Source organism: Podarcis erhardii (genome assembly GCF_964252035.2).
Source record: "Podarcis erhardii genome assembly, chromosome: 2".
NCBI classification, from domain to species: Eukaryota; Metazoa; Chordata; class Lepidosauria; order Squamata; family Lacertidae; genus Podarcis; species Podarcis erhardii.
Window position 1 is genome coordinate 102,296,198 of NC_138498.1, and position 25,184 is coordinate 102,321,381.

General features: G+C 44.4%; 2 protein-coding genes across 4 annotated transcripts in view; one reads left to right on the forward strand and one right to left on the reverse strand.

Annotated features, from left to right (window-relative positions):
* LOC309337153 (uncharacterized protein C3orf49) overlaps nt 1-25,184 on the reverse strand; it is a 503,307-nt gene that overhangs the window by 227,824 nt on the left and 250,299 nt on the right. The gene's annotated exons all lie outside the window — the stretch shown is intronic.
* PRICKLE2 (prickle planar cell polarity protein 2) overlaps nt 1-25,184 on the forward strand; it is a 266,815-nt gene that overhangs the window by 174,824 nt on the left and 66,807 nt on the right. For both annotated transcript variants that reach the window (XM_081852494.1, XM_081852495.1), the window contains one exon: nt 7,915-8,098. In XM_081852494.1, coding sequence (XP_081708620.1) covers nt 7,915-8,098 — 184 coding nt within the window. The remainder of the gene's footprint in view (nt 1-7,914; nt 8,099-25,184) is intronic.

Sequence of the window (25,184 nt, forward strand, 5' to 3'; positions counted from 1 at the left end):
AACTAGTTGAGCTTCCTGCATTGCAGGGGGCTGGACTAGATGGCCCTTGGGTCTCTTCCAACTCTACAAATCTATGATCCTATGATTCTAAATGCTACCGGTGGTAGGTTCTACTCTGGAGCTCTCAGCTTGCTGATCTCATTGTGGACTAGCTCTCTTGGCTCACTGGAAACTCTGGGTGATAGCTGACTGGCCCCAGGAGCAGCCAAAGGCTTAGCCTTCGGTCGACCATAGCATTGGTAATAGTGGGGTATTAAGGTGGCTTGCTCGTTCTGATATGTTTTGCTACTGGTTAAAGAACCTTTCCCAGAATCGCAGGTCCTGCTGGGTCTTGTGTCACAACTTAAGCATATGTAAAAGAGTCGGTGGTCAACATGCTTAAATAATGACAGCGTTGCATTTGCTCCTTAACACAAAGTGGCCTGACATGCCTCTCCACTGCTTTTTCCTCCCCAAAATGTTTTTTACGTTACCAGTTTTTAACATAGTCCATAGCTGATCTGTTTGGTGGAAACGGATGGAAAACTAACTTAACTTATATGATCTCTGCATCAACAGCCATTTTTTTTCTGCCTGCACTGTACTGTTTTCTCATTGTGTTCTTTCATTTGATCTTTGCATTTAATTGTTGTTGTTGTTTAATTTTTGCACATTTCTCTCAGTGTCTTTGTGGAATGAAGAGCAGGTTACAGATATCCGAAAATAAACAATAGCATACATAAAAACTAGGGCGAGATCCCTTTTGAGATTTATTTGCATTAAATCTTGGGTATCTAGTTGTTTTGGATTCAGCAAAATTTGGGTTGTCTAACTTGGGCTTGTGAAGAGTGCTAGAGTGCTCAGTTTTTTTCAGAGGTCGTTAAGATAATCTACTGAACAGCTGTACACAGTACATCAAAGCCCAGTGCTTTGGACAAAAGCTCTGTCCTTTGCAAAGTGTTCAGTACACCTCTATCTAACATGTACTTGGGTCATTTTGTCTTAATGGTGCTATAGATTTTTGGGGGGCTAAACCCCATAAATTATTAATTGGTAGGATTTTGATTATTTGGGAAGTGAAGGGGAAAATAGAAGCTGCAGAGGGATTTCTGAGCTGGCCTATGCAAAACGACCTGGCCAAGCTGGGGCCATTAAGAAACAATACAAGGCCATTGACAATGCAAGAGAACTGTCTTTCCCCCACTTGCCATGAGGTGTGAACATAGACTGGGTGTTTGGAAGGTTGCCAGCATAATTGGATGTAAGGTGACAGGAAGAAGAAGAAGGAAGGAAGACTGGGATCCATGTTGGGCAGGCTGGCTGCAGGCTGGCTGGGAGAGATGGACTCCAGGGCTGCACTCATGTGAGGCACAAGTCCCTCTTGAAATAACATGCTGTGAGATCTGGACTCCCTCCATGCAGACTGTAAATAGGTGAATGAACCGTATTTCTTAAATCTATGGCAGTCTCCACCATGTCTCAATTCTCCAAAAGAACACAGACCCTGGGTGAGTGCCTGGAACCCCATGGATTCTTGCCACGGCAGAGAGGGGGGGAGGCACCCAACTTTTGTAACATTATTATTCATGGAACCCCAATGAATATTAAACATGTTGCTCCAAAGGCAAATGAGTATGGGGGGGGGGGGAGTTGGACCTAAAATTTGGTCCTGTTCAGTGTTTGCAGGACTGGCAAGTCTATGGTGAAGCTACATGGAAGCTACTCTTTAGTTCCTCTGCTACTATGCAACTGTGCTACAGAATCATGAAAGTGTATATGGGTTGGCTGAAGAATTATATTTATATTATATTATATTAATTATATTATATAGAATTATATTTGCAGGACTCCCTTTCTCCCTCCTTCCATCTCTCATGCGCGCGCGCACACACAGAGCAATGTCCTGTGTAAGTGAAAAAAATAAGCATTTGATTGACAAGAAGTGTTTATTTCTCCAAGGTCCCTTGGCTGAAGAAACGCTCCTTCTGAGCTAGGTGAGCCCTCAAGCCCGTGGTAGACAGTATACAGAATAAACGTTTGCATTTTCAGATCCTCAGGCTCCCACAGCCTTTGGTGAGAAATGTGCGCTCAAGAATTCCATCCCGTAACAAAGCCAAAGGGAATTATTGGAAATGAACCATTCTGTTTTACAGAGAGAGACGCTGAGAGAGCAGCTTGGCTTTCTAGTTGTTACAGAAAATATGGATACTGTTTTCACTAACAACCCTGGAATTCTCTGCCGTTGGGGAAGGCAGGGAGAGCTGTGCTTTAAAAAAAAAAGCACTGCACAGATAAAAGGCCTATTAATCAAAGAGCAAATATTGTTATAAGCTGTGCTTGAGTCTGGGCTTATCAAATTAATGGGCTCCCCCACCGCCACCCCTCTTATATTTTTGTAAGAGCATGCATCTCTCCCCCCCCACCTGCTCTGTGCTGTTTTTCTTTATATGGTAACGCGCTTGACATGCTAGCCAAGAATCGTGAGTTTTTCCAGACATGTACATTCTTCCTTCATGTGTTCCATTGGCTAAGCCCTATCTCTGCTGCATAGCATAACAGTAAGTGCATTGTCAGCTCCTCTTTCTCCCCCCCCCCCTCTCTCTCTCTCTCTCGTGCTTTCCATTAGGAGGATAGAAGGACGGTTATGAACAATATTCTGTGTCATGGGCGTTCATGAATCCAGGGGTACAGTTCTCGTTTTGTTTATGGCAGAGATCTCAATCCATCCAACTAGTTTTGAAAATGTGGCCTTCACCTCTTCAGGCTTTTGTTCTGTTTTTCATTTTAGAATCATAGAATCCTAGAGTTGGAAGAGACCACAAGGGTCATCGAGTCCAACCCCCTGCCAAGCAGGAAACACCATCAGAGCACTCCTGACATATGGTTGTCAAGCCTCTGCTTAAAGACCTCCAAAGAAGGAGACTCCACCACACTCCTTGGCAGCAAATTCCACTGTCGAACAGCTCTCACTGTCAGGAAGTTCTTCCTAAGTTCTTCCTTTTAAAAAAACACAGCTAAGTTCTTCCTTTAAAAAAAACACAGCTCTTTTACTTTGTAGCTGAGCAAGGATTTGAACCCAGGCCTTTGCCAGCCAATGTCAAATGCTCGGTCCGTTAGTTACACCTTTTTTTGCTCGCATTCCAGTGCGGGATTTTTCTACACAGCGAGAGAGGGATAAAAACAGTAGGAGTTTAAGCAGATTAAGGAAGCCCTGATCTCTCATCGCCCCAGGAGCAGGTGAGAAGTTAATAAGGTTATTCTGAAATCACCTTTGGGCAGCAGGGCTTGGCTGGCTTATGACTAAACCATTGGAGGAGTAGGCCTACCTCAGATTAATCCCGTGGAGTCTCACTTTAAACAGGGGGAGGCTGCCTGACGGTTAGATAAATCTTCTTGACCAGATGCCTTGAGGAGGTCAGGTTCCCCTCCCTGTCAACCCACTTTGAAGCAGCTTCAGTTCTCCTGTGGGTTTGGATGCACCAGTTAAACAGGGCTCAGAGCAAACGAGCCTTCTACTTCGTAAATTTTGGGTCTGAAGGTGGGGAGGGAAATGCCCCACTGGTTTACAATGTCTCTACCGACGGTGAAGAGAACTGGAGGCTTTACATCTCCAGTTGCCCTGCTATCTCCTTGCCTCGGCTTCCTCTCTGTAATAAAGTCGTGATTATGACAATACAATATGACAGTATGTCAGCAAGGGCCGCACCTTGCAGGACTGAAGAAAGGAGACCATATGGGCCCAAGGGCCAAGAGAGATAGTATACTTTCCACTCCGCTGCCTAACAGTCTCCCTGCCTGAGCAGCAGTGGTATCTGTGGTGATGTTGGAGACCTCAAGAACATCTGGCTCATCATCAGCAGTGGCTCAGGATTTCTATGGCTGACAAGACAACAAGCCTTGAGATTCTCCAGAGGTTCTCCACAGTTCTGTGGAAAAGCATATAAATACACACATATATAAATAATACTGGGGCATAAGAGAAAAGAGAAGAGAAATGATTACAAGGGGGAATAGATTTTACAAATTTCACTCCTGAGACAGACTTAGCAGGAGCAATGACAACAGCTCCAGTGTTTAGCTCCAGGGCCCATGAGAATGACTCCATGGGACTCCCTTCATCAGTGAGCCTTCCTCCTCTGGGGGCTCTCCTAGGGGCTCTTGTCAATGGGTCCTTCACTCAGCCCTCTCAGCAGATGCCTGACCATGCTGGCCTGGACAGGAGGCAAGAGAAGCTGAAATATTATTATTATCTCGCACAGGTAACACCTTATGGAGAGGTGTGTTCGTTGGCCAATTCTTTTTCGTTCCATCCCATAGAGTGTTCTGTCAACAAACAACTGCTTACCTGCCTCTTTCTGCATTTTGCTGATGCCATGGAAATTGCTGCAGCATCACACCAAGGTAGCAGGAGAAGGTGTGGATCACGCACAGGAGACTTCTCTGCTCGCCAGCGTTGCCTCTCCTGCAAGCTGGAGCAGCAGTTCTCCAAAATGGCCAAGGTCACTCAAGTTACCCCAGCAGCCTGGAAAGTAGTTGAAGTAAAGAACATGATAACAGCCTGTTGGATGGGGCCAATGGGCCATCGTCCTGTTGTCACAGCAGCCAACCATATGTCTTTGGGAAGCCCCTCAGCAGGGCCTGAGTGGGACAGCGGTCTCCCCACTTGCAACTACTGTAATGTAAGAAAGGGCCCAGAGATCACTGCAATATTTCCTGGTTCTGATGATGTGGGTGGCATTTGCTGAACACAATACATCCACTTACCTTGCATCCCTATCCAGCTTGGCTTTTCTCTGGGAAAAGAGAAATTTGCTGTTTGTTTTCTTTTCCACTTTGCCTCCTGGTACCGCAGTTTATTTTATGACTTCCCTAAGCTTTAAATATTTCTGCTGCTCGCTGACATATTCTGCAGGGATCCATGTGATTAATAATCCTGGGAATGACGGTTAGTGAAATAGCACTAAGTTCCATGAGAATACCCATTTTTCAAACACTAAGCCTCTGATCCTCTAACCACCAACTTTCTTGAATAGTTGGCACTGGATTTGATGGGGCTGCTCCAGAGCCGGTGCTGGCTTGAAGGATGATGAATGCATGCGGAGCTTAATAAATTGCCTGGCATGTTGAGTTGCTCAACATTATATATCATAAATAGAGATGGAGATGGCTGCTGAATCCATTGCTGTAGCGAAACGTATAGGGCCTTCATACAGTAGCTGATTAATTAAAGTATTCATATGAAATTGTGCTCTGATTGTTTTTTGAGGGTAACAGCCAGAGGCTGCGCCGAGGCGCTTTGACTAGCTAGATGCAAACCAGACACCCAGCTTGTATTTGCATCTGTGCGTATTTCAAATCTGATGAAAAGCAGGAAATGGAAAAACTTGGCAACTCTCCCTGGTTTGGCTTAGCAGAGCCTTTTGGCTTGGTGCATATTTGCGCTCCGTGGGCTGCAGGGAAGTTTAGGTTCATGTGCATCGGGGGTTAGTTTATTCTGGGGCCATGCGAAGCGACGGGTAAAATGAATTAAGAAAGTTTGCTGGGCGGGTTCACAGGAGAAGCAAAAGGTATGCAGCCTTCTGGAGGGGGGCGGTGCTCTCCTGGTGCCTTAGAAGCCCCCACTCCATTCCAATCCTAAATGTACAAAGGCTCCCCGGGAGCTCAGTGGTCAAGGGAAGTCTACACATGCTCAGAAACCCTCTCATGCAAAAATACGCTCTGTTGCTCTGGTGTAGAAGTGGCTGTGGAACAGTAGTTGTTGTTAGCCGCTCTGAGCCCAGCTTCAGCTGGGGGGGCAGGATATAAATATAATATAATAAATATAAATATATAAATATAAATTTATTATTTATTACTATTATAGTTTCTAGGGCTATATGTTTAATTGGGTGATCGATGAGATTAACATCGCAATCTTTTACACACTTCCCTGTGTGTAATCTCCGCTAAACTCTGTAGGGCTTACTTCAGGGGATACATGCCCTGCTATAGTTTTAAAACTGACTATAATTGTACCCCAATTAACTCGGACTTCATCTTTTAAAAAATTGTTTTCATTAGAGGCACTTTTCTTTCACATTAAGTTGAGAATGCTCCTTTATAATCTAAGGCAGAGATGGGACAACATGTAGGTTTCCCACCTTGATCTAAAGTGATACGAGTTTTCTTTTTTAAAAATTTCAGAACCACTGTTTTTTGTCATTTAGTCTGACTCTTCATGGGGCTTGAATAACTCAGGGAAGCTACGAGTTATGCCGTGCAGGGCCACCCAAGATCGACAGGTCATAGTGGAGAGTTTTGACTAAACGTGATCCACCTGGAGGAGGAACCGGCAAGCCACTCCAGTATCCCTGTCAAGAAAACTCCATGGACAAAAACTATTGTTTTACTCATGTGCAGATTTAACAAATACATGAAAATTGACATCTTTTATTGCATGACGGGCAGCCTTAGTTTTTTGTCCTATTATGTTGTGCCTTTAGAGAACAGGTCTGCAAAGCATTGCAGAAGAAGGTGTGAGATTCTCCTCCAGAATATTCTAAGGGGAATTAACTGCAAGAATTTAAAGAGGTGCATATTGACCTTTCAAAGGTCTATCATTCTGCTGGGTCACTATCATAGAATCGTAGAGATGGAAGGGCCCCAAGGGTCATCTAGTCCAACCCTCTGCAATGTAGCAACCTCAACTTTGCCCAGTCCCAGGTTCAATCGAAGCTTTGTTTGTGTCAGAGATTGGCCCTAGCATTTATTGACAGTGCACAGGCTCAAATGTGTTAGCGCATGAAGCTGCAAGCAGACTGAAGTGGTTCTGAGTGGATGCCGGATGTATTTCCTTTGTTGCCAAGTAACACAGCCTTGTATTTATCTGAAACCCAGGAGAGAGACTGCCAGTCCGAGTAGACAATACTGAGGTACATGGACCAATGGTTTGTCTCAGCATAAGGCAGCTTCCTTGGTTCCTGTGAGTAGCCATATCTGTCAGCCAAATGGGCTTCTGGAAGGATGTACATATGTTTGTGTGTTGGTGAAACAGCAGAAGTGTGACAGACATAGTCAGCTCAATGAGCCATGCAGACAAGTGCTGAAAGGAAATCCTTGTTATCCCAGGGAAATGTTTTTCTTCTGCTTGAAGCACCTTAGCTGGTGATGGAGATTCACAGCCTCCCATATGCCGAGAGTATTTGCTGACTCCGAGCTATGGCCCCTCTCCTTGCAAAGCGGACTTCGTGGCGATCTTATATCAAGGCAGCAGTTGCCAGCGTGTAACTTCCATCGCTCCAACCCCCCCCCCCTCATTTGACACCACCATATTTATGATCTCCTGTCATTGTAATGGAATTTGCCATGCTAAGCTTTTCTGTTTACACTGACGTTTAGCATACTGTATGTGTTAGTTCTTTGGCTTGCGGATTTGGACATGCTGATGATCTGGCGCTGTGCGTGTATTTATGGGGGCTGTCAAAGGAGAGGAAAGTGAAGAGGTGTATCCCAGATCATCTGTCAAATGTGTTTGACCTTTAAATCCCTCAAGGCTGGCTCAGCGTGGGTGGTCCAGTGTTCATTGTTTTCCCACCCACACCCTCCACACCCACACCCCAAAATGAAGGAATGACATAGGGATTTAAAACTGCTTTGGGGTGCATTGGCATTTTGTCAAGGACAGGTTGCTGTTAACATTTGGAGAGCGTCCTTCTCTCATCTTGTTCAAGCTTATTATAGACAGCTGCTTTATCCAGGCCCGGCGGTGGCGGGGGGTAGGGAGAACAAAAAAACACTGGATAGGAGTAATTAAGACTACATCTCATAGAATCCATGGCCTTACGCTAGGCAAAATGAGCTTGCACCAGGGTTATCCAACTTCTGTTGATGTGCATAAATCCTTACAGCAGAGGCTGACCTTTCGTCTCTTTGCTTTTTCCTCCCCTTCCCTTCCAGGAAGATTTGCCGGCACTGCAAGTGTCCCCAGGCAGAGCACTTTGAAACAGTGATGCCTTTGGAAATGGAGAAGACCGTGACCAAGCTGATGTTTGACTTCCAGCGGAATTCGACTTCGGATGATGACTCAGGTTGTGCCTTGGAAGAATATGCTTGGGTTCCTCCAGGGCTGAAGCCGGAACAGGTACACTTCATGGTGTATGCAAGTGATAAGGTCCTTCCAGTCAAAATGGTTTTACCTGTGACTATCTAAAAAGAAACGAGGTGGAGGGCGCTGTCAGTCCTTGAAATCCCTTCATTGCAACCATCTTGCAAATGCTCTGGGCAGGCAAGAATATATTCCTCATAAAAAGGTAAAGGGACCCCTGACCGTTAAATCCAGTCGCCGATGACTCTGGGGTTGCGCGCTCATCTTGCTCTATAGGCCGAGGGAGCTGGCGTTTGTCCGCAGACAGCTTCCAGGTCATGTGGTCAGCATGACTAAGCTGCTTCTGGCGAACCAGAGCAGCGTTCAGAAACACCGTTTACCTTCCTGCTGGAGCGGTATCTATTTATCTACTTGCACTTTGATGTGCTTTCGAACTGCTAGGTTGGCAGGAGATATTCCTCATACACATAGCCAAAACACTGGCACCATCTCCCGCAATGGCATCACCCTTCCTCTAAATAACGCTGGAAAAGATTGTGATTTGTAGGTGATTCACTTCTTGCTGTGGGGCCATTTCCTCGCCAGAGTGGTGCATGCTCTAGTTATCTCCCACTTGGACCACTGCAATGCGCTCTACGTGGGGCTGCCTTTGAAGGTGACCCAGAAACTGCAATTAATCCAGAATGCGGCCACTAGACTGGTGACTGGGAGTGGCTGCCGGGACCACATAACACCGGTCCTGAGAGATCTGCATTGGCTCCTATTACGTTTCTGAGCACAATTCAAAGTGTTGGTGCTGACCTTTAAAGCCCTAAATGGCCTCGGTCCTGTATACCTGAAGGAGCGTCTCCACCCCCATCGTTTAGCCCGGACACTGTGATCCAGCGCCGAGGGCCTTCTGGCGGTTCCCTCATTGCGAGAAGTGAGGTTACAGAGAACCAGACAGAAGCCCTTTTCGGTAGTGGCGCCCACCCTGTGGAACACCCTCCCTTCAGATGTGAAGGAAATAAGCAGCTATCCTATCTTTAAAAGACATCTGAAGGCAGCCCTGTTTAGGGAAGTTTTTAATATTTAATGCTGTATTGTTTTTAACACTCGATTGGGAGCCGCCCATAGTGGCTGGGGAAACTCAGCCAGATGGGTGGGGTATAAATAATAAATTATTATTATTATATTCCTTAGTGCTGATGGTTACAGCTGTGTGTACGAAGATACTCTTTCATCTATGGGAGGTCCTTGGTCATATGAACACTATTTTTAATAGAGATATAAAACAATGACAGTTTTTGCTAGTCATCGAGGCACTTAAAACAGCTGTAGTGCAGGTGACGCTGACCTGGACTTTGGCTTAGTGTGTTGAGCACATGGTAGTCATCTCGACAGAGCTTCCTAGATGAGCTTGTTGGTTATACTCGATTGGTTGCAGCTGAACCAGGCTTGTTCCAGGAAACAGCACAGTCATGACTGAACGGTCTCCTGAACCACCTGTTGTGACCTAAGATGGAGGAGTGAAGGAGAAGGTTTGGATTGATTAATATGATTTTTAGAATTCACAGGCAGCCCGTTCAACCTAAGAGACTCTGAAGGAGGCTGACATTTAAGACCATGCAAAATATATCCATAAAACAGCACTCCAGATAAAGTGACTAGCAGCGGAGCTAAGAAGAAAGCAAATGCTGAGCCAGTATAGGATAGGGCAGGAGTAGATAACATGGCGTCCTCCATGTTTTATAGACTGCAGCTCCCATCAGCTCCAGCAAGAGATTGCGGGAACTGTAAGCCAACAAGATCTGGAGGGCAACATATTGGCTCCCCCAGGGGCAGGGGCTAGAACGCTGGGCTTAGGCTGAAAAGATCCAGATTCAAATATCCTTTCAGCCACTGGGTTTCCTTGGACCAGTCGCACCCACTTAGCCAATTGAACGAGGAAGCATATATGGCCACTCTTTAGCCCCCTGGAGATAGTAAGGTAGGAAGCAACTTCAGAGCCTCTGCCAAAGTGCCTGGCTAACTGCGAGTGAGGCTACTTGGGAGGAAGGGGAAGTGCATGGAAACACCTTTGTGGACCAGGACCTAACCGAGAGCCTCCAGCTGCTGCTCCTCCTATACAGGCACCCAGTCTGAGAGGCTTCATTCCTGAATCTGCAGCTCTCCTTCAAGCTGCAGCCTGCCTGACCTGGGGAAATGGACAAAGGCTATGTAATTGGTGACCCCCGGCTCAAATTAAGCACTCCACATTGACACTCCAAAGAGGGTCAAGGTCAGGGTCAGCCCTGATTGCCAGCGTATGGTTCATTCCGCCAGCTCCTCAGGCAGGATTGTGAAAAGGCTACCATTACTCTCTTGCAGTAGGATGCTGTTAAGAAGCTGAGCATGTCTTTCGTTGTGGTAGTGCAGGGCACACATGCAACCATGTGCACCAGGAGGATAATAGCCATGGTATAACCCTGTCAGAAGATGATTAATTCTACAGCGCATGGCATTTGAAGGGAAAGGAAGTGTCTGGTGCTCCCGCGATTCGAGAGAGCATGTCTCCCGTACCCCTGAAAAATCAAACGTCTTCTTCTTGTGCTGTTTCAGATTTGCTGGAAAAAGTGTTCCAGTGCCTAAAGCGAGCCTTTTCTTTTGCCAGTCAGGGACATTAATAAGACGGATGTACCAAGGCACGCTGCCAGTGTAAAACATTTACATGTTTCTGTTACTTACACTTTGCTTGATTCATTCAGCCTTTCCCATGATCATTTTACACTTGAGACCTGGAGCTTAATTTGCCAAGGACGTTGCAAATGTGGCTAGCTCGGATAATTGCTATGGTAATCGTTTTCAAATCATCCAAAGGAGGCCAAAAGCCTTCCTTCTCATTGCTATAATGTGTTCTTTGAACTTGAATCTGATGCTTTCCTCTTGGCTTGGTTCAAAAACTGTCCTGCAATCCCTGAAATGTTTTGGCGCTCCCTTTCCTGTAGGTTGTAAATATTATCTGATTGGAGAAGTTCAAGCTTTTCTTTTTCTTTCCCTCTCTTCCCCCGCTTTTCCTGCAAACTCTATAGTGTTGTGCTGTGAAGATCTTGGCTCCTTAACGTTACAGTTATCCTAAGCTGGATCTTATAAATTCAAAGGTAGTGAGGACCTCTGCCAATCTTAACAAATTATATATGTTTTCCTCTGTGCCTGCTAAATGACTGGGGAAAGGGGGCTACAATTTAGAGGGGATGCAATTTAGAAGAGTGCACATCCTTGCTGCTTTCCCTCAAGTCTTGCCTTCTCAGAAGGTGTCCGCCTCCATCCCAAGCCTTCAAACGCTTTTAACTCTCCTTTAGTGAAATCCTCAGTGCGAATGTCTTGACATTAGAGACTTTAAAAGGGGGGAAATGGAAGAAGAACGCAGCAGCAAATGGGCTGGCAGCGCTGCTGTCCTTGTCGTGTCTTAGTAATTTGAAGGCCCAGGACTTTGGCGTAGTCTGTGAATTGAAGGCATGAGAACAGCAAATGAAGCTGCATTATTGCTCCTTAGCAACATACTCTGCCTGTAGGTGCTTAGCAACAGGTGATCTTTCTTTCCTGGTGTGCAGGCTCTAGATTCCTACATATGAACAGGATTTAATGGTCTAGATGAGGAGTTGGGTGGCGTAGGGCACTGCTTCTACCTTCTGCGAGGTCTGGAGAGGCTCTTGCAAGTGACACAAAGGCATGCCACTTAGGACCAAAGTGTCTCAAAACCTATAGGGTTTTTGCAGAACAACATGTAGGAAGACCATTTGGGCGCCTTTGGGAGGAATGGTAGGATATATATTCTAGTAATAAGTAATAGTATTAGTCCTAGGGACGTGGGTGGCGCTGTGGTCTAAACCACAGAACCTACGTCTTGCCAATCAGAAGGTCGGTGGTTTGAATCCCTGTGATGGGGTGAGCTCCCATTGCTCGGTCCCTGCTCCTGCCAACCTAGCAGTTCAAAAGCACATCAAAGTGCAAGTAGATAAATAGGTACCGCTTCGGCGGGAAGGTAACGGCGTTTCCATGCGCTGCTCTGGTTCACCAGAAGCAGCTTAGTCATGCTGGCCACATGACCTGGAAGCTGTATGCAACCCCAGAGTCGTCCGTGACTGGACTTAACGGTCAGGGGTCCCTTTACCTTTACCTTTAGTAGTCTTCCACAGTCTCCTGAGACAGATGGATGTCAACAAGCAAGAAGTATTTCCCTCTCCATTTGCTAGCTGGACTGGTGCCTGGACTTGGTTGTAGGCTAGATGAGGGCCAATAAACAGACACTCAATCCTGGCAAAATGGAGGTGCTGTTTGTGGGTGGTTCTGGAGTCCAGATAATTGGCCTGTTTTGGATGGAGTCATACTTCCCCTGGAAGAGCAGGTTCATAGTCTAGGGATGCTCCTGGATCCATCTTTGTCTCCAGAGGCCCAGGTAACCATTTCTCTACTGGGATAGCCTGACCATTGTTGTCTATGTGCTGATAATCTCCAGCCTGGATTACTACAATGTGCTGTATGTGGGGCTGCCCTTGAGGCTGCCCTGGAAGTTGCCTTGGATTGTAGTGGCTTGACTGCCAATATGTTGCCCCGTTGTGGGAAGAATTCCGCTGGCTGCCAATTAGCTATGGAACTAAGTTCAAGGTGCTGGTTTTGTTGTATAAAGCCATACAGATTGAGACCAGAATACAGTGGTAACTCGGTTTTCAAACATCTCTGTTGACGAACATTTCGGTTTACGAATGCCGTAAACCCGGAAGTAAATGCTTCGGTTTTCGAACACGCCTCAGAAGTCAAACATGCCACATGGCTTCTTCTGAATGCAGAATCTTGAGGGCCGAGCTGTCGGTTGTTGAGTCCTGAGCACCCACACAACACAGAGGTGGTATTTGGGCTTATTTGGTGCCTGTGTGCAATCAGTTGTGCTTATCTCATCTCAGGAGCACTCATGCAACCAGTTTGGGAAACCGGGCCTTGGTTTTCAAACATTTCAGAACTTGAACGTTCTTCCGGAGCGGATTGCGTTTGAAAACCTAGGTACCACTGTACCTGAAATATCACCTCACCCCTTACATGCTCCGCAGGTGAGGGCCTCCTGTAGGCCATCTTGTGAGGAGGACTGTTGCACACAGTGTAGGAACTGGGCCTTTTGTATTGTGGCACTTATATGTTGGAATTCATTCCCCTTGAATATTAGACAGGTGCTGTCTCTGTTGTTTTTCCAGCACCTGCCAAAGGCCTTTCTCTTTCAACAAGCCTTTTAAGTAGAGATCTTTCCCATTCCACATATGTATTAGAACTGTTCTTAAGATAGGTTAAGATAAGTTAGGGCAATGGCCCACAGAGTCCAGCATGTTCTCACACGTGTCATCTGGATGCCTGTACGAAACTCACAAGCAACACCTGAGCGCAAGAGCACTCTCCCCTCCTGCAGTTTCCGGCAACCAGTGTTCAGAAGCATTTTTGGCCACCAAAGCAAGGCAAACATAGCCACCACCATGGCTTAGTAGCTATCAGTGGCCTTATCCCCCACGAAGTTGCCTAATCCACCTTTTAAACCATCCAATTCATTTTACTGTCTTAGGCTGCTTTGGGCTCACTCACTGGATCATCACTTTGTCATGGGGATGGGGATGTGGTGATGTACCGTATTTTTCGCTCTATAGGACATAGGAGGAGGAGAACAGGAAATTTTTTTTTTCTTGTTCTCCCCCTCTAAAACAAGGTGCGTTCCTGCTGCACTCTGGAGGCTTCAGGCTACCTTGGAAGCCTGGAGAGCGAGAGGGGTTGGTGCGCACTGACCCCTCTCGCTTTCCAGGCTTCAGTGAAGCTCTCCCGCTGCCCTGCGGAGGCTTTGCAGCCATCCCCAAGCTAGAACAGCAAAATGGAGCACTCCGCAGCCTTTCTAGCCTCTGCAGGGCAGCGGGGTGAAGACAGCCCGCTGCCCTGCAGAGGCTTTGCGCAGCTAACCCCAAGCTAGAACAGCGAGACGGAGTGCTCCGCAGTGCTCCATCTCCCTGTTCTGGCTTTGGGCTTAGCCGCGCAGCCTGCATTCGCTCTATAGGATGCACACACATTTCCCCTTAATTTTTGGAGGGGGAAAAGTGCGTCCTATAGAGCGAAAAATACGGTATGTCCCTCCTTTGGGAGGGATATACATTTAATAAATAAATAACAGATGCCAGGTTACATTAGGTTTTCATTCTGCCGTGATATTACATTGGACGTAGTTCTGTGAGGTAGTCCGATAGCTAGCACTCTTGCTAACTTTAATCAGAGCTAGAGATCTGAAGCCAACTGTTTGTTCTTCCCTAGACCACATCCCCTCTCGACAGGACACGTTAGCCCTGCTTGGCACCCCATCGTTTTTGACTGGGTGTAAATGTGTCCTTCAACTCTGATAATGCCTCTTGAGTGTCCAGATGGAGAGGCCTGGGCAACTGTGTTCTGCAACCCACTCATTTGCTCAGGCTGAGCAATTTTCAGGCTCCTTTCCAGTGCACCTTTCTGTATCTTTTTTTTATTTCCAACCGCACACAACTTCTCTGTCTTATTCGCCGTGTGAAATTCACTGAATCCGTGTCTCTTGTTGACTCTTCCACACAGCGGTTAGATTGTCCGTGAATATATATCTCATAACGTCACAGCCACTGGCTAATGGAAACTTAATGGGCAACGAGCGACACATTTTTATACTGGTTTAATTTCGACTGCAGAAATAGATGGGGAGAGGGATTTCACAGCTTATAAAGACGCAAGAGATAAGACAGAATTTTGATTTCCTCCTAGAGGAAACTGCATGAATAGAACCAGATCTCCAGCTGATGTAAATAAGCCTAGTTTGATGCTTCGGTGGAGCTGCATTGATTTATTCCAGCTGAACATCTGGTTCATAATTTATGGCCAAGCACTACAGACCTCTTCGTTGCTGTGCTGTCTGAGCTGGAGGAACCCTGGTTATCTGGCTTCCACGCTTTCTCCCTTGCCTGTCCCAAGAAGAAATACAAATTTATTCAGTACTGTATTTCTCTTGGATTGGTTTAAATGGCAGTAGAAACCAGCTCGCACAGGAACCAGGACCATTGGTGCATCTATCTCAGTATTGTGTACGCCAGCCATGTTCCTTCCAGGAGTTTTGGGATACAATTCCCATCATCCCTGAGCATCAGCCACGTTGGCTGGGGCTGACCAGAGTTGTGATCCAGAATATCTGGAGAGCAGCAGGCTAGAGAAGGCTAGTCTACGCTGACTGGCATCAGCACTCTTAAACACAACTCTCCAACAAACAAAGAGCTGGGGAAGGTCTCCTGCCAACCTTCTGCTGCCTAGTACAGAGTCTCTGCTAATGGCACATATCCCCACCTTCATTTGCTTAGTGACTGGGCCATTCTCAGCCATTGCATCCCTGTTGCATCAGAAGTCATGGGATTTGGTTAAATTCTAACCTGGTTCTAGGAATTTAGGGGAGTCTTGTCCCCCCCAAAAAACATACAACAATATCAAGACTTCCCTGAAGATAGAAGCAGAGCATATCAAGGAGGATAGGCTAACCCTTCTCCCTGATATCTAGTGTCTTGTGTGCAGGGGTTTTCCTACACGGAGGAGCACTTCACAAATGGACAGACATAATATTGGACAGTTGAATTGTTGTTGTTTAGTCATTTAGTCATGTCCGACTCTTCGTGACCCCATGGACCAGAGCACGCCAGGCACTCCTGTCTTCCACTGCCTCTCGCAGTTTGATCGAACTCATGCTGGTAGCTTCGAGAACACTGTCCAACCATCTCGTCCTCTGTCGTCCCCTTCTCCTTGTGCCCTCCATCTTTCCCAACATCAGGGTCTTTTCCAGGGAGTCTTCTCTTCTCATGAGGTGGCCAAAGTATTGGTGTCTCAGCTTCACGACCTGTCCTTCCAGTGAGCACTCAGGGCTGATTTCCTTCAGAATGGATAGGTTTGATCTTCTTGCAGTCCATGGGACTCTCAAGAGTCTCCTCCAGCACCATAATTCAAAAGCATCAATTCTTTGGTGATCAGTCTTCTTTATGGTCCAGCTCTCACTTCCATACATCACTACTGGGAAGACCATAGCTTTAACTATATGGACCTTTGTTGGCAAGGTGATGTCTGCTTTTTAGGAATAGGTTTAAGAATTTAAGAATAGGTTTTTGTTTTTTCAGGTTTTGTTCAATGACTGCTTCTCACGCAGAGGGCATAAATCCATGCTTGGCACAAAGTAAACAGGCTGGAGCAGGAATTTAGTCTTATTATGCCGATTCATCAAATGGGTAGGAAAGCTGACCTCCCCACCCCTCAAATTACAGACTACATTCAAATTAAGGATTCCTAAAACTGCATGCAGTTTTAAGCTTTTCATGTGGCAAGGGTGGCCATTTGATGGACCCAGCAATTAAAACATTTGCAAAGCAAATTGTGGAGCCTGAACATTTCGAATGCGATTGAAGTTAATACAGAAATAGTTCTTCAGAACCATCATGTGTCTTCTAGAAAATCCAGGATAAAATGTTATAACTTGGGTTTCCCCATGGAGATGCTAGAGGATACTTTTCCAAAAATACCTGCATAAGCAGTCAACTTCACAAGGTTAGAATAAATAAGATGAAATTTATTTTTACAATCTGTGGGTTAAAAAAAATAAATTTGGATTACCTGCCCCCCTAAAAAAAAGTTTGACAAGGATGAAAATTGAACGATACAGATTCCCGAAAGGATATGATATCTGTTGCCAACACTCAGATCTTCTTATGGTATTGTTGACCATACTCAAAAATACAAGTTCTTACATTTTATCTGTTCGCCCTTAGTGAGTATGGGCCTCAGTATTTTTCATGCTGGGTCATGGATTCAGTTTTAAGAGGTACTGAGCATAGGCTTTGATCTATTTGCTTGTATAACATTGGCACTACAGGTTATTTTAAGAAACACAGATATAAGTGAAATGTAATGGGGAGATCTAATTGAAAATTTAAAGATCAATGTTTAGAGGGAAACATTTTTAATTATTATCCACGCCTGCAGCAAGGCATTTAGCTGAAAGCCTGGTCATTCCGCAAGGTGTTCCCACCCTTGACTCCCCAGTGCCATTAGATAAAAGGTTATTGATACAGATGACTTCTTCAATTCAGCGCTCACTTATGAACATGCAAGTTTTATTGGCAATAGTGCAACAGTCCTCACCCGGTTGGGGGTAAGCCAGGAAGTTTGTCATGCTTAAATCACATTGAAATAAATGGGATGTTATAGTTTAAGACTTACTCGGGTCCCATGGATTCCAAGAGGACTAAAGCAGCTTTAAGTATCTCATTATGTGGAATTAAGCAGTATTGATTTCAGTGGAATTTACTTCTCAATGCCATACATGGGTCTGTGCTGCCAAATCTCTCTTCTATATGCAGGATCAAAGTGTTAATTCAGCCTTTGCCAACCTGATGGGAGTTGTATTCCAAAACATCTGGAGGACACCAGTTTGGCAAAGGCTGAGCTAATGAGCATTCAAAAACTGATTCCACTAACACAGCATTTTTAGCCACCAGATATCTTGTCCTTTGCTTTATAGTTTGGGGCTAAAAATAAAATGAAAGGTTGGTTTCCAGCACCAGAGCCAAAGGATTATATGCACACCTTCTTGTTCCTTAATTATAATATGGATTAATGTGGTTTTCAAACAGCAACAAACGTACAGAGGTTCTGTTTGAGGGATGTTTATAGTGATAAAATCAGTTGTTTATACTGATTACATCTGCCTGTGTGATCCCTTTTCTGCCAGTCACTTTCCTGGAAATCCTGTTTAGACAACCTGGCTGTTTGTGATCAATCACCTATGCTATTTTCTCTTTAGATAGTGAGCCCCGTGAGCAGTAATGTACTGGTTTTTCTTTTCCTAAAACTTTCCTCAAAGTTTTTGTGCATCTTTGGTGCTCCGTGCAATTAAGCACTATAAAACAGGAGAGAGCCATTCTTCATTGGGCAAACACGCTTCCTTATGCACTCATTCATTTCTTCAGCGTTAGAATCACAGCTAAGCCCCATATGCCATTTTGAAGCAGAAACTGAGACATGGATGAATAACTTCAACAACATGGGAGTGCGTTTATTTAGTGTGGTTTTTTATTTTAAAAAACCAACAACCACCCATGTGCAACAACACATTTTTGTACTGTTTTGCTTGGATTCAACGAATGCTTGGATATGAGAACAAATGAAGCCAATTCCGCAAGCTACCTAGATGCACATTAAAAAAAACCTTTATCTAATAACACAGAGGAATCTACCATGGGAATATCTTGTGGAATGCTTCTGTCTGGGCTCAACTTCACAGGTAGGAAGAGAACCATGAACAGAACCACTGTACTAAAGTACCTCCACTACCCCTCGCACACAAGTAACCTAGGAAGATTTTATTTGATTTATTTCTGTGCTGCTTTTCATCCAAACAAATCCCAAAGCAGCTTACAAACAATAAATAGCAATGACATGATAGAACATTACAAATACAGCACAAATCATATAGAATAATTAACTAATCATCTGTGAAACAATTAACAATCTATAAAACACTGTTAGCCAAGCAACAATGGAAAAATAAGCTAAACATCGCAATTAAAGCAAAGTCATATTCCGTGATCAACAAATCAATACAGCATTTATAATCTATAAGACAATATTAACAACATAAACAACCAAAAGGTAAACTAAGCACTCATACACCCTCATAACTCATAAAATTCACTCTGTTCAGCTCATTAAAATACACATCCACATAATATACCTGTGGCAACTCCCTCCCGAAGGTCCTTAAAACTGGAGGTGGTAAGCACAGGTGGAACCAACCCCTGCCTGATGACCAAAAGAGTCTCTCTCCTCATAGTTCTTCCTCTGGAAAGAGCTCCCCTATGAAGGCTCCTGTGGCTGGAGGTGGGGCAAGGCAAGTGGGAAAAGCCATTACCTGCTGGCCAACACAGAATCTCTCTCCCCTCACCATGGGTACCATTTTCAGTGATATAAAAAGCCACTGAAATATCACATGAGAGTAACAGAGTTGTACTCCCCTTGTACTTCTTCCAATACAGGTGAGTCAATCGTGCAGAACCTCAACTGAAGCAGCTCCCCTCTTAGGGTGATGATCGCTTTCTCTCAAACCTAATTTGTTTTAGGCGTCAATTATAATCCGGATGAACGGGTTGCTGACAGCCCTCTCAATTTGCGCCTCATGCAGAGAACATATAGTTCTGTTTATAGACCCTTCAAAATTTTCACAAAATTTAGCTGTTCCTGTGTGTCAAGGTTTTTGAGAAAACAAACACAATGCTTTCTTTAAGAAATAAAATAATAGCCCATTGTAAACATACAAAGCACCATGTAAAAACACCCACCCACCCCAAAACCCTCAATTTATTTCGTTTCAACAAGGAATATGAATGCTCTTTCAGCATAGGAAAATAGGTGGGACCATCAAGGCTGCCATGTCTGAGGCCTAAGGGAGATCTAACTAGAAGGCTTAAAGAGTAGGCAAGCTCAGCCTCAGATGCCTTTTAAAGCATCTGCTGTTGCTGCTTTCTCTCCTAAATCAGGGTTTCTTTCTACGCTCTCACACAGAGGGGTCATGAGACAGAGCCACAAGTGGCTTTCACACACGCACCCAGCCGAAACAGTCACACATCTCATTATATAAACAGCTAGGCATGCCGACATAACAAATTCATTTCAGAGCAAAGTGGGTCAGTCGGCAAGGGTAAGAATTCAACAACCGCAGATGTGTTTGTGAAACAGAGGGGCCGGTGCTTTAGGAACAAAATTCTTAGGAAGGTCTGCCTAAAGCCATTCCTTTTGTTTCTCCCATCCCAAGCACAGAGAAGTTTTCAGTGTTTTCAGTGCAATATAGAGTTTGGACCGCACACGACTTCACAAGGTCACTAGCTGGAATACAACCACAGTTAACGTGTGTATATTATGCGCACTTGCCTATTCATAGGACTGTTCATAGGCACTGCCATTTGCAATTGGACTTCTGCTGTGATTCAGAGAAAATAGGATCTGAGTTGGCTGGGTGAGGCGGGGAGAAACCCTTGTTTTTTTGCCCACTGGTCTTTGCTACTTCTACCTGTTGCCACCCACTTCTAATGCCCCTCTTCTTTCGTTGCCTACCGGCTTGCTGGTATTACAGCCATGTTTTCATTCTTTTAAAAGAGTCTTTGAAAAGAGGCCCCATGGAACATGTGTACTCTGTGTCCATGGGGCCTCTTTTAAAGGACTCGCCCTGTATAAGTGTGCACATTCACTAATGGCAACTGTGCATGTACACCAATAGAGTGACAATGATGCAACCAATAGGCAGTTTAAGAGCTGTGCATGAAACACATGCTCAGCAGAGGGTGGCCAGTTAGATATTGCCAAAAGCGGGAGGGTGCATCATCAAAAAAAGAGGCCATTGATTTGTGTAAAATTTGTATGTAGGAATTTATGTGTATAGATGCAAATTACTAAAATGCATTCGTTTCTTGAAAAGCATTTCTAAGCCTTTTAATATGTTTAAATACAGTGGTATCTCGGGTTAAGAACTTAATTCGTTGTGGAGGTCCATTCTTAACTTGAAACTGTTCTTAACCTGAAGCACCACTTTAGCTAATGGGGCCTCCCGCTGCCGCCGCGCCACTGCCGCACGATTTCTGTTCTCATCCTGAAGCAAAGTTCCTAACCCAAGGTACTATTTCTGGGTTAGCGGAGCCTGTAACCTGAAACATCTGTAACCTAAAGTGTCTTTAACCCAAGGTACCACTGTATGTAAAAACATCAAAACAAGAAACTATGTCACTGGATGACACTGATTATCTGTATTTAAATGGAAATACAACACACTATAGTAGGAAAGACACCAGGTGACTTGTTTGCTGCCCGGCTGCTAACTGCTACTTCATTGCCTCAGCTGCTCTTCTTTTTTAATGGTTCTTTATTTGGAAGCCAGATTTGTATTGAGCTGCCCTCAGATAGAGGACTGTCCTCTGGTGGCCCTTTGAGAAAAGTAGGACACGTGGCCACCATAATTCAGCATTGTAAATATGGTGGAAACAGGCAGACTGAGGGATCAGCAGAACTGTGGAATGAGTGGTTCTGAAGATCCAAACCTACCAGATCTGGGACTAAAGGTGCCATGTGAAAGAAAGCCCTGTTCTTCCAAGTCTTATCTCCATTGCACAATGTATTGGAATCACTTATTGTGTGAATCATGATGGTTCGGACCATTCTAGCCATTGCTCAGAAACTTAGAAGTAAGTTAAAGCATCGTTTATTAAATCTCCAAGGAGTTCATAATATACATAAGAATGATAGAAGCCAACCAGTGCTAATACTTAAAACATTCAGATAAGCAGAGACATAGTTTCAATAACTACAGCAGCCAGACTCAAGGGGGAAAACCCCTCATATCAGCCACCAGGAAACGTCATGTTAAATAGAGAGATTTTTAGCTGTCTATGAAAACATCCCACCATCGGTGCTCGCCTGCTCTCCATAGGGAGCTCATTCCCCTCCTCCGTGTGACCCATAAATTATTGTGAGAATCTTGAAAATCCTTTTTTTAATGTTTAGGAAAGGGTCAGGCCAAGTGTGGAAATTCTCCAGAACTCAGATTAGATGAGATAAACCTGAGAATGGCTATAGTGTGTCTGAAGGACTTGGAACCGTGAACGCTTATCATTAAAGCTCCTGTGTTTAAAACTGCAGGATCCCTCTGTCGTTTCGAACATTTGCAGTTGGCATCATTACGGCCCTGGCTGGAAATCTTAACTGTCAAGTGAGACGTTGTCACGCTTAACTGGCGTACCAGCTATTATTTCCTGAGGAAATGAAATGCTGCAGAATTAAAACTTTTAAAGGGGCCTGGTTTATGTAGCACCACATCAAAACAGAATGCATCTGTCAAATGTAGCCCACCCTCTAATATATGCATGCAAATACTATGCAACATTTGTTAAGCTTGGTTTTTTTAATAATAAAAAACAAAAGTAAGTCCCAGTGAATTCAGTGAGTACAAGAATGCTGTCTTAAGATACAGCATTATTACTGCACTAAAATCAAACCACTCTACCTGCAGAGGGTCATGGTGGCAAACAAACTAGCATGATGGTGATAGTAATGTTAATAAGCTGACTCTGGCCAAATTGAAAGTGTAGAACATGTGCTTCTCTAGTGCTTGTTTCATAGAGATTTATGTTCTGTCCTTATTTTGCCTATGCTCCAGAAATATACTGGGAGTTTTGAACAGTTTCTTGCCACTCTGCTGCTCCTGGATAAGATAAAAGTAAAGATAAAAGTCCCCTGAATGGTTAAGTCCAGTCTAAGGCGACTATGGGGTTGCAGCACTCATCTCGCTTTCAGGCCGAGGGAGCTGGCGTTTGTCCACAGACAGCTTCCCGGGTCCTGTGGCCAGCATGACGAAACCACTTCTGGCGCAACGGAACACCATGACGGAAACCAGAGCGCATGGAAACACCATTTACTTTCCCGCCACAGCAGTACCTATTGATCTACTTGCATTGGCATGCTTTTGAACTGCTAGGTTGGCAGGAGCTGGGACAGAGCAATGGGAGCTCACCCCGTCACGAGGATTCAAACCGCCAACCTTCTGATTGGCAAGCCCAAGAGGCTCAGTGGTTTAGACCACAGCGCCACCCACATCCCTAGATAAGAATCCCTGTATAAGATAACAAGTGGCCAAATATTTTGCAGCAACAATCAAAAACAACATATAATGACTAGCTCTGAGGAGCAGTATAATATATCAACAGATGGTCATCCTTAGGTCACAAGGGTTCCCTTCTGACAGATCAATGACCAACTGGAACTACTTTTTAATATATATGAGATTTTACACTAGTTTATTTTGTTCGGAGCTTTTCTGTTTTGCAACTGGTGTTTTTGTCTTGATACTGGTCACTGACCATAATAAAAAGACTATACCAAGTCCTAACCACCAGACACTAAACCATTCAATAGCACACTGATAAAATACCACAAGGAGCCACCTAGTGGCTCAAGCTCCCTTTTAAACAAATAAATCTTCTCCCAACTTCCTGTAAAACCTGAACAAGCTGATCGTATGAGTTTTCCACTAGGTAGGACTTGTTCAGAATGGGCACCACCATGGGGGACACTCTGTTCTTCTTCACCAGCCAGCTCTCCTCAGATGACAAAGGGATGAGGCAGAACTTCCAACCATGATTTCAAAGCCTAGAGGTGTATAGGATGGAATGTTCCTTCATTTCAAGATAGTGTCATGTCTTTAGTAACTGGGACAAAACTCTATTAGTGTATTAAAGCTCAAAACCAGCTTTTTGAATTGGGGTTGGAAACTAAGCAACTAATAAATCTATATGCATATCATAGAGAGCAGGTATGCATTAGAACTTGCATGTTGTCCAGGATCACACTGTCACCATATGTTCTCCACTCTCAATTTTTTTCTTCTGGTGTACACTGAGAAATTTCTGGCATTTTGGATGCTTGCTATACTCCTCCTTTGAATGTAATGTAAAAGATAAATCATAGGCTAATGGTTGCACTTCACAAATGCTTGTCTGTTAATGTTTGTTGTTTAACAGTGTTGCAAGACGATGTTGCCCTGAAGCTGGCTCCTAGAAGCATGTTTTGCCATCTCAGGGAGTTTTTAATGTCTTGATTATCAGTACATTATCTCCCCATGGGTGTAATCTGTCAGGAATATAAATCCATAGAAGGTGCTGCAGAAAGATTTAGATCTGGCCAATAATAAAAAAAAATGACTCACATTTTCTCCAGCCATTTTGTGCGTCTTGTTTTAAAATTACACTGTTGTTCAAAATTATATGAGCTACAATTAAAATTTCAGCAAACGCCAGGCTTGGCAATTGCACACTTTCTTCTATAGTCCTGAGGGCTCTTTCCCCGCCTTTGGTACTGTAAAAGAAAGCTGAAATTCTCATGAGTCTGCATATTTTTCCAGCATCCATTAAAAAACCATACTGGTGAGGAGGTCATGGCATGCACTTGTCCTTTTTGGATCTTTAACTCATTGGCTTTTGATGAGCATTAAAAAATAAATAAATCTGCCAGGTAGGCCACACTTTGACTTATATACCTTGCTCCCATAGCTTGCCCCCATTTGTGTACAGTCATACCTTGGAAGTCAAACAGAATCCGTTCCGGAAGTCCATTCGACTTCCAAAATGTTCAGAATCCAAAGTGCGGCTTCTGATTGGCTACAGGAAGGTCCTGCAGCCAATCGGAAGCTGCGGGAGCCCCTTCGGACGTTTGGCTTCCAAAAATAGTTCACAAACTGGAACAGTCACTTCCAGGTTTGTGGTGTTCAGGAGCCAAAACGTTCGAGAACTAAGCTGTTTGACTTCCAAGGTTCGACTGTATTTACAAAGTTTAAGGTGGGACACATCCTCAAAAAAATTCTTCTGAATCTCAGTGTGTTCCATGGGGATTACTCCCCGGTAAGTGTACATGGGTTTGCATTCATTCCTTAACATAAATAGCAACACCCTAGAGGTTCCGGGCCCTAAAGAAGTCAGATTAGCCTCAACCAGGGCCAGGGCCTTTTCAGCACTGGCTCCAGCCTGTTGGAACACTCTGTCTCATGAGATCAGGGACCTGCGGGATCTGATTTCTTTCCGCAGGGCCTGCAAGACAAAGCTGTTCCGCCTGGCCTTTGGTTTTGACTCAGTCTGACCCTTATGTTTCCCACCCTTTATGTGATCTATGGGCTACTTTTAAAATGAGGCTGCATTTTAAATTGCATTTTAACCTGTATTTTAAATTGTCCCCCCCCATTATGTTTTTACTGTAACTTTTACTGGTGTTAGCCACCCTGAGCCTGGCTCTGGCTGGGGAGGACGGGGCATAAATAAAATTTATTATTATTATTATTATTATTATTATTATTATTATTATTAATTATTATTATTATTTTGTAATTTGAACACTTAATGCCCATCACATTCTGAAGGGATGTACTTCTTTTCCCCTCTGTATGTATGCTTAGAGGTGAAATGGAAACAATGATTTTGTTTATTAGGGTAATTGCTCTAGTAATTGAGGTAACTGAGTGGCGTCAATCTCTGTAGCAGCCGAATAGTCTATCCAT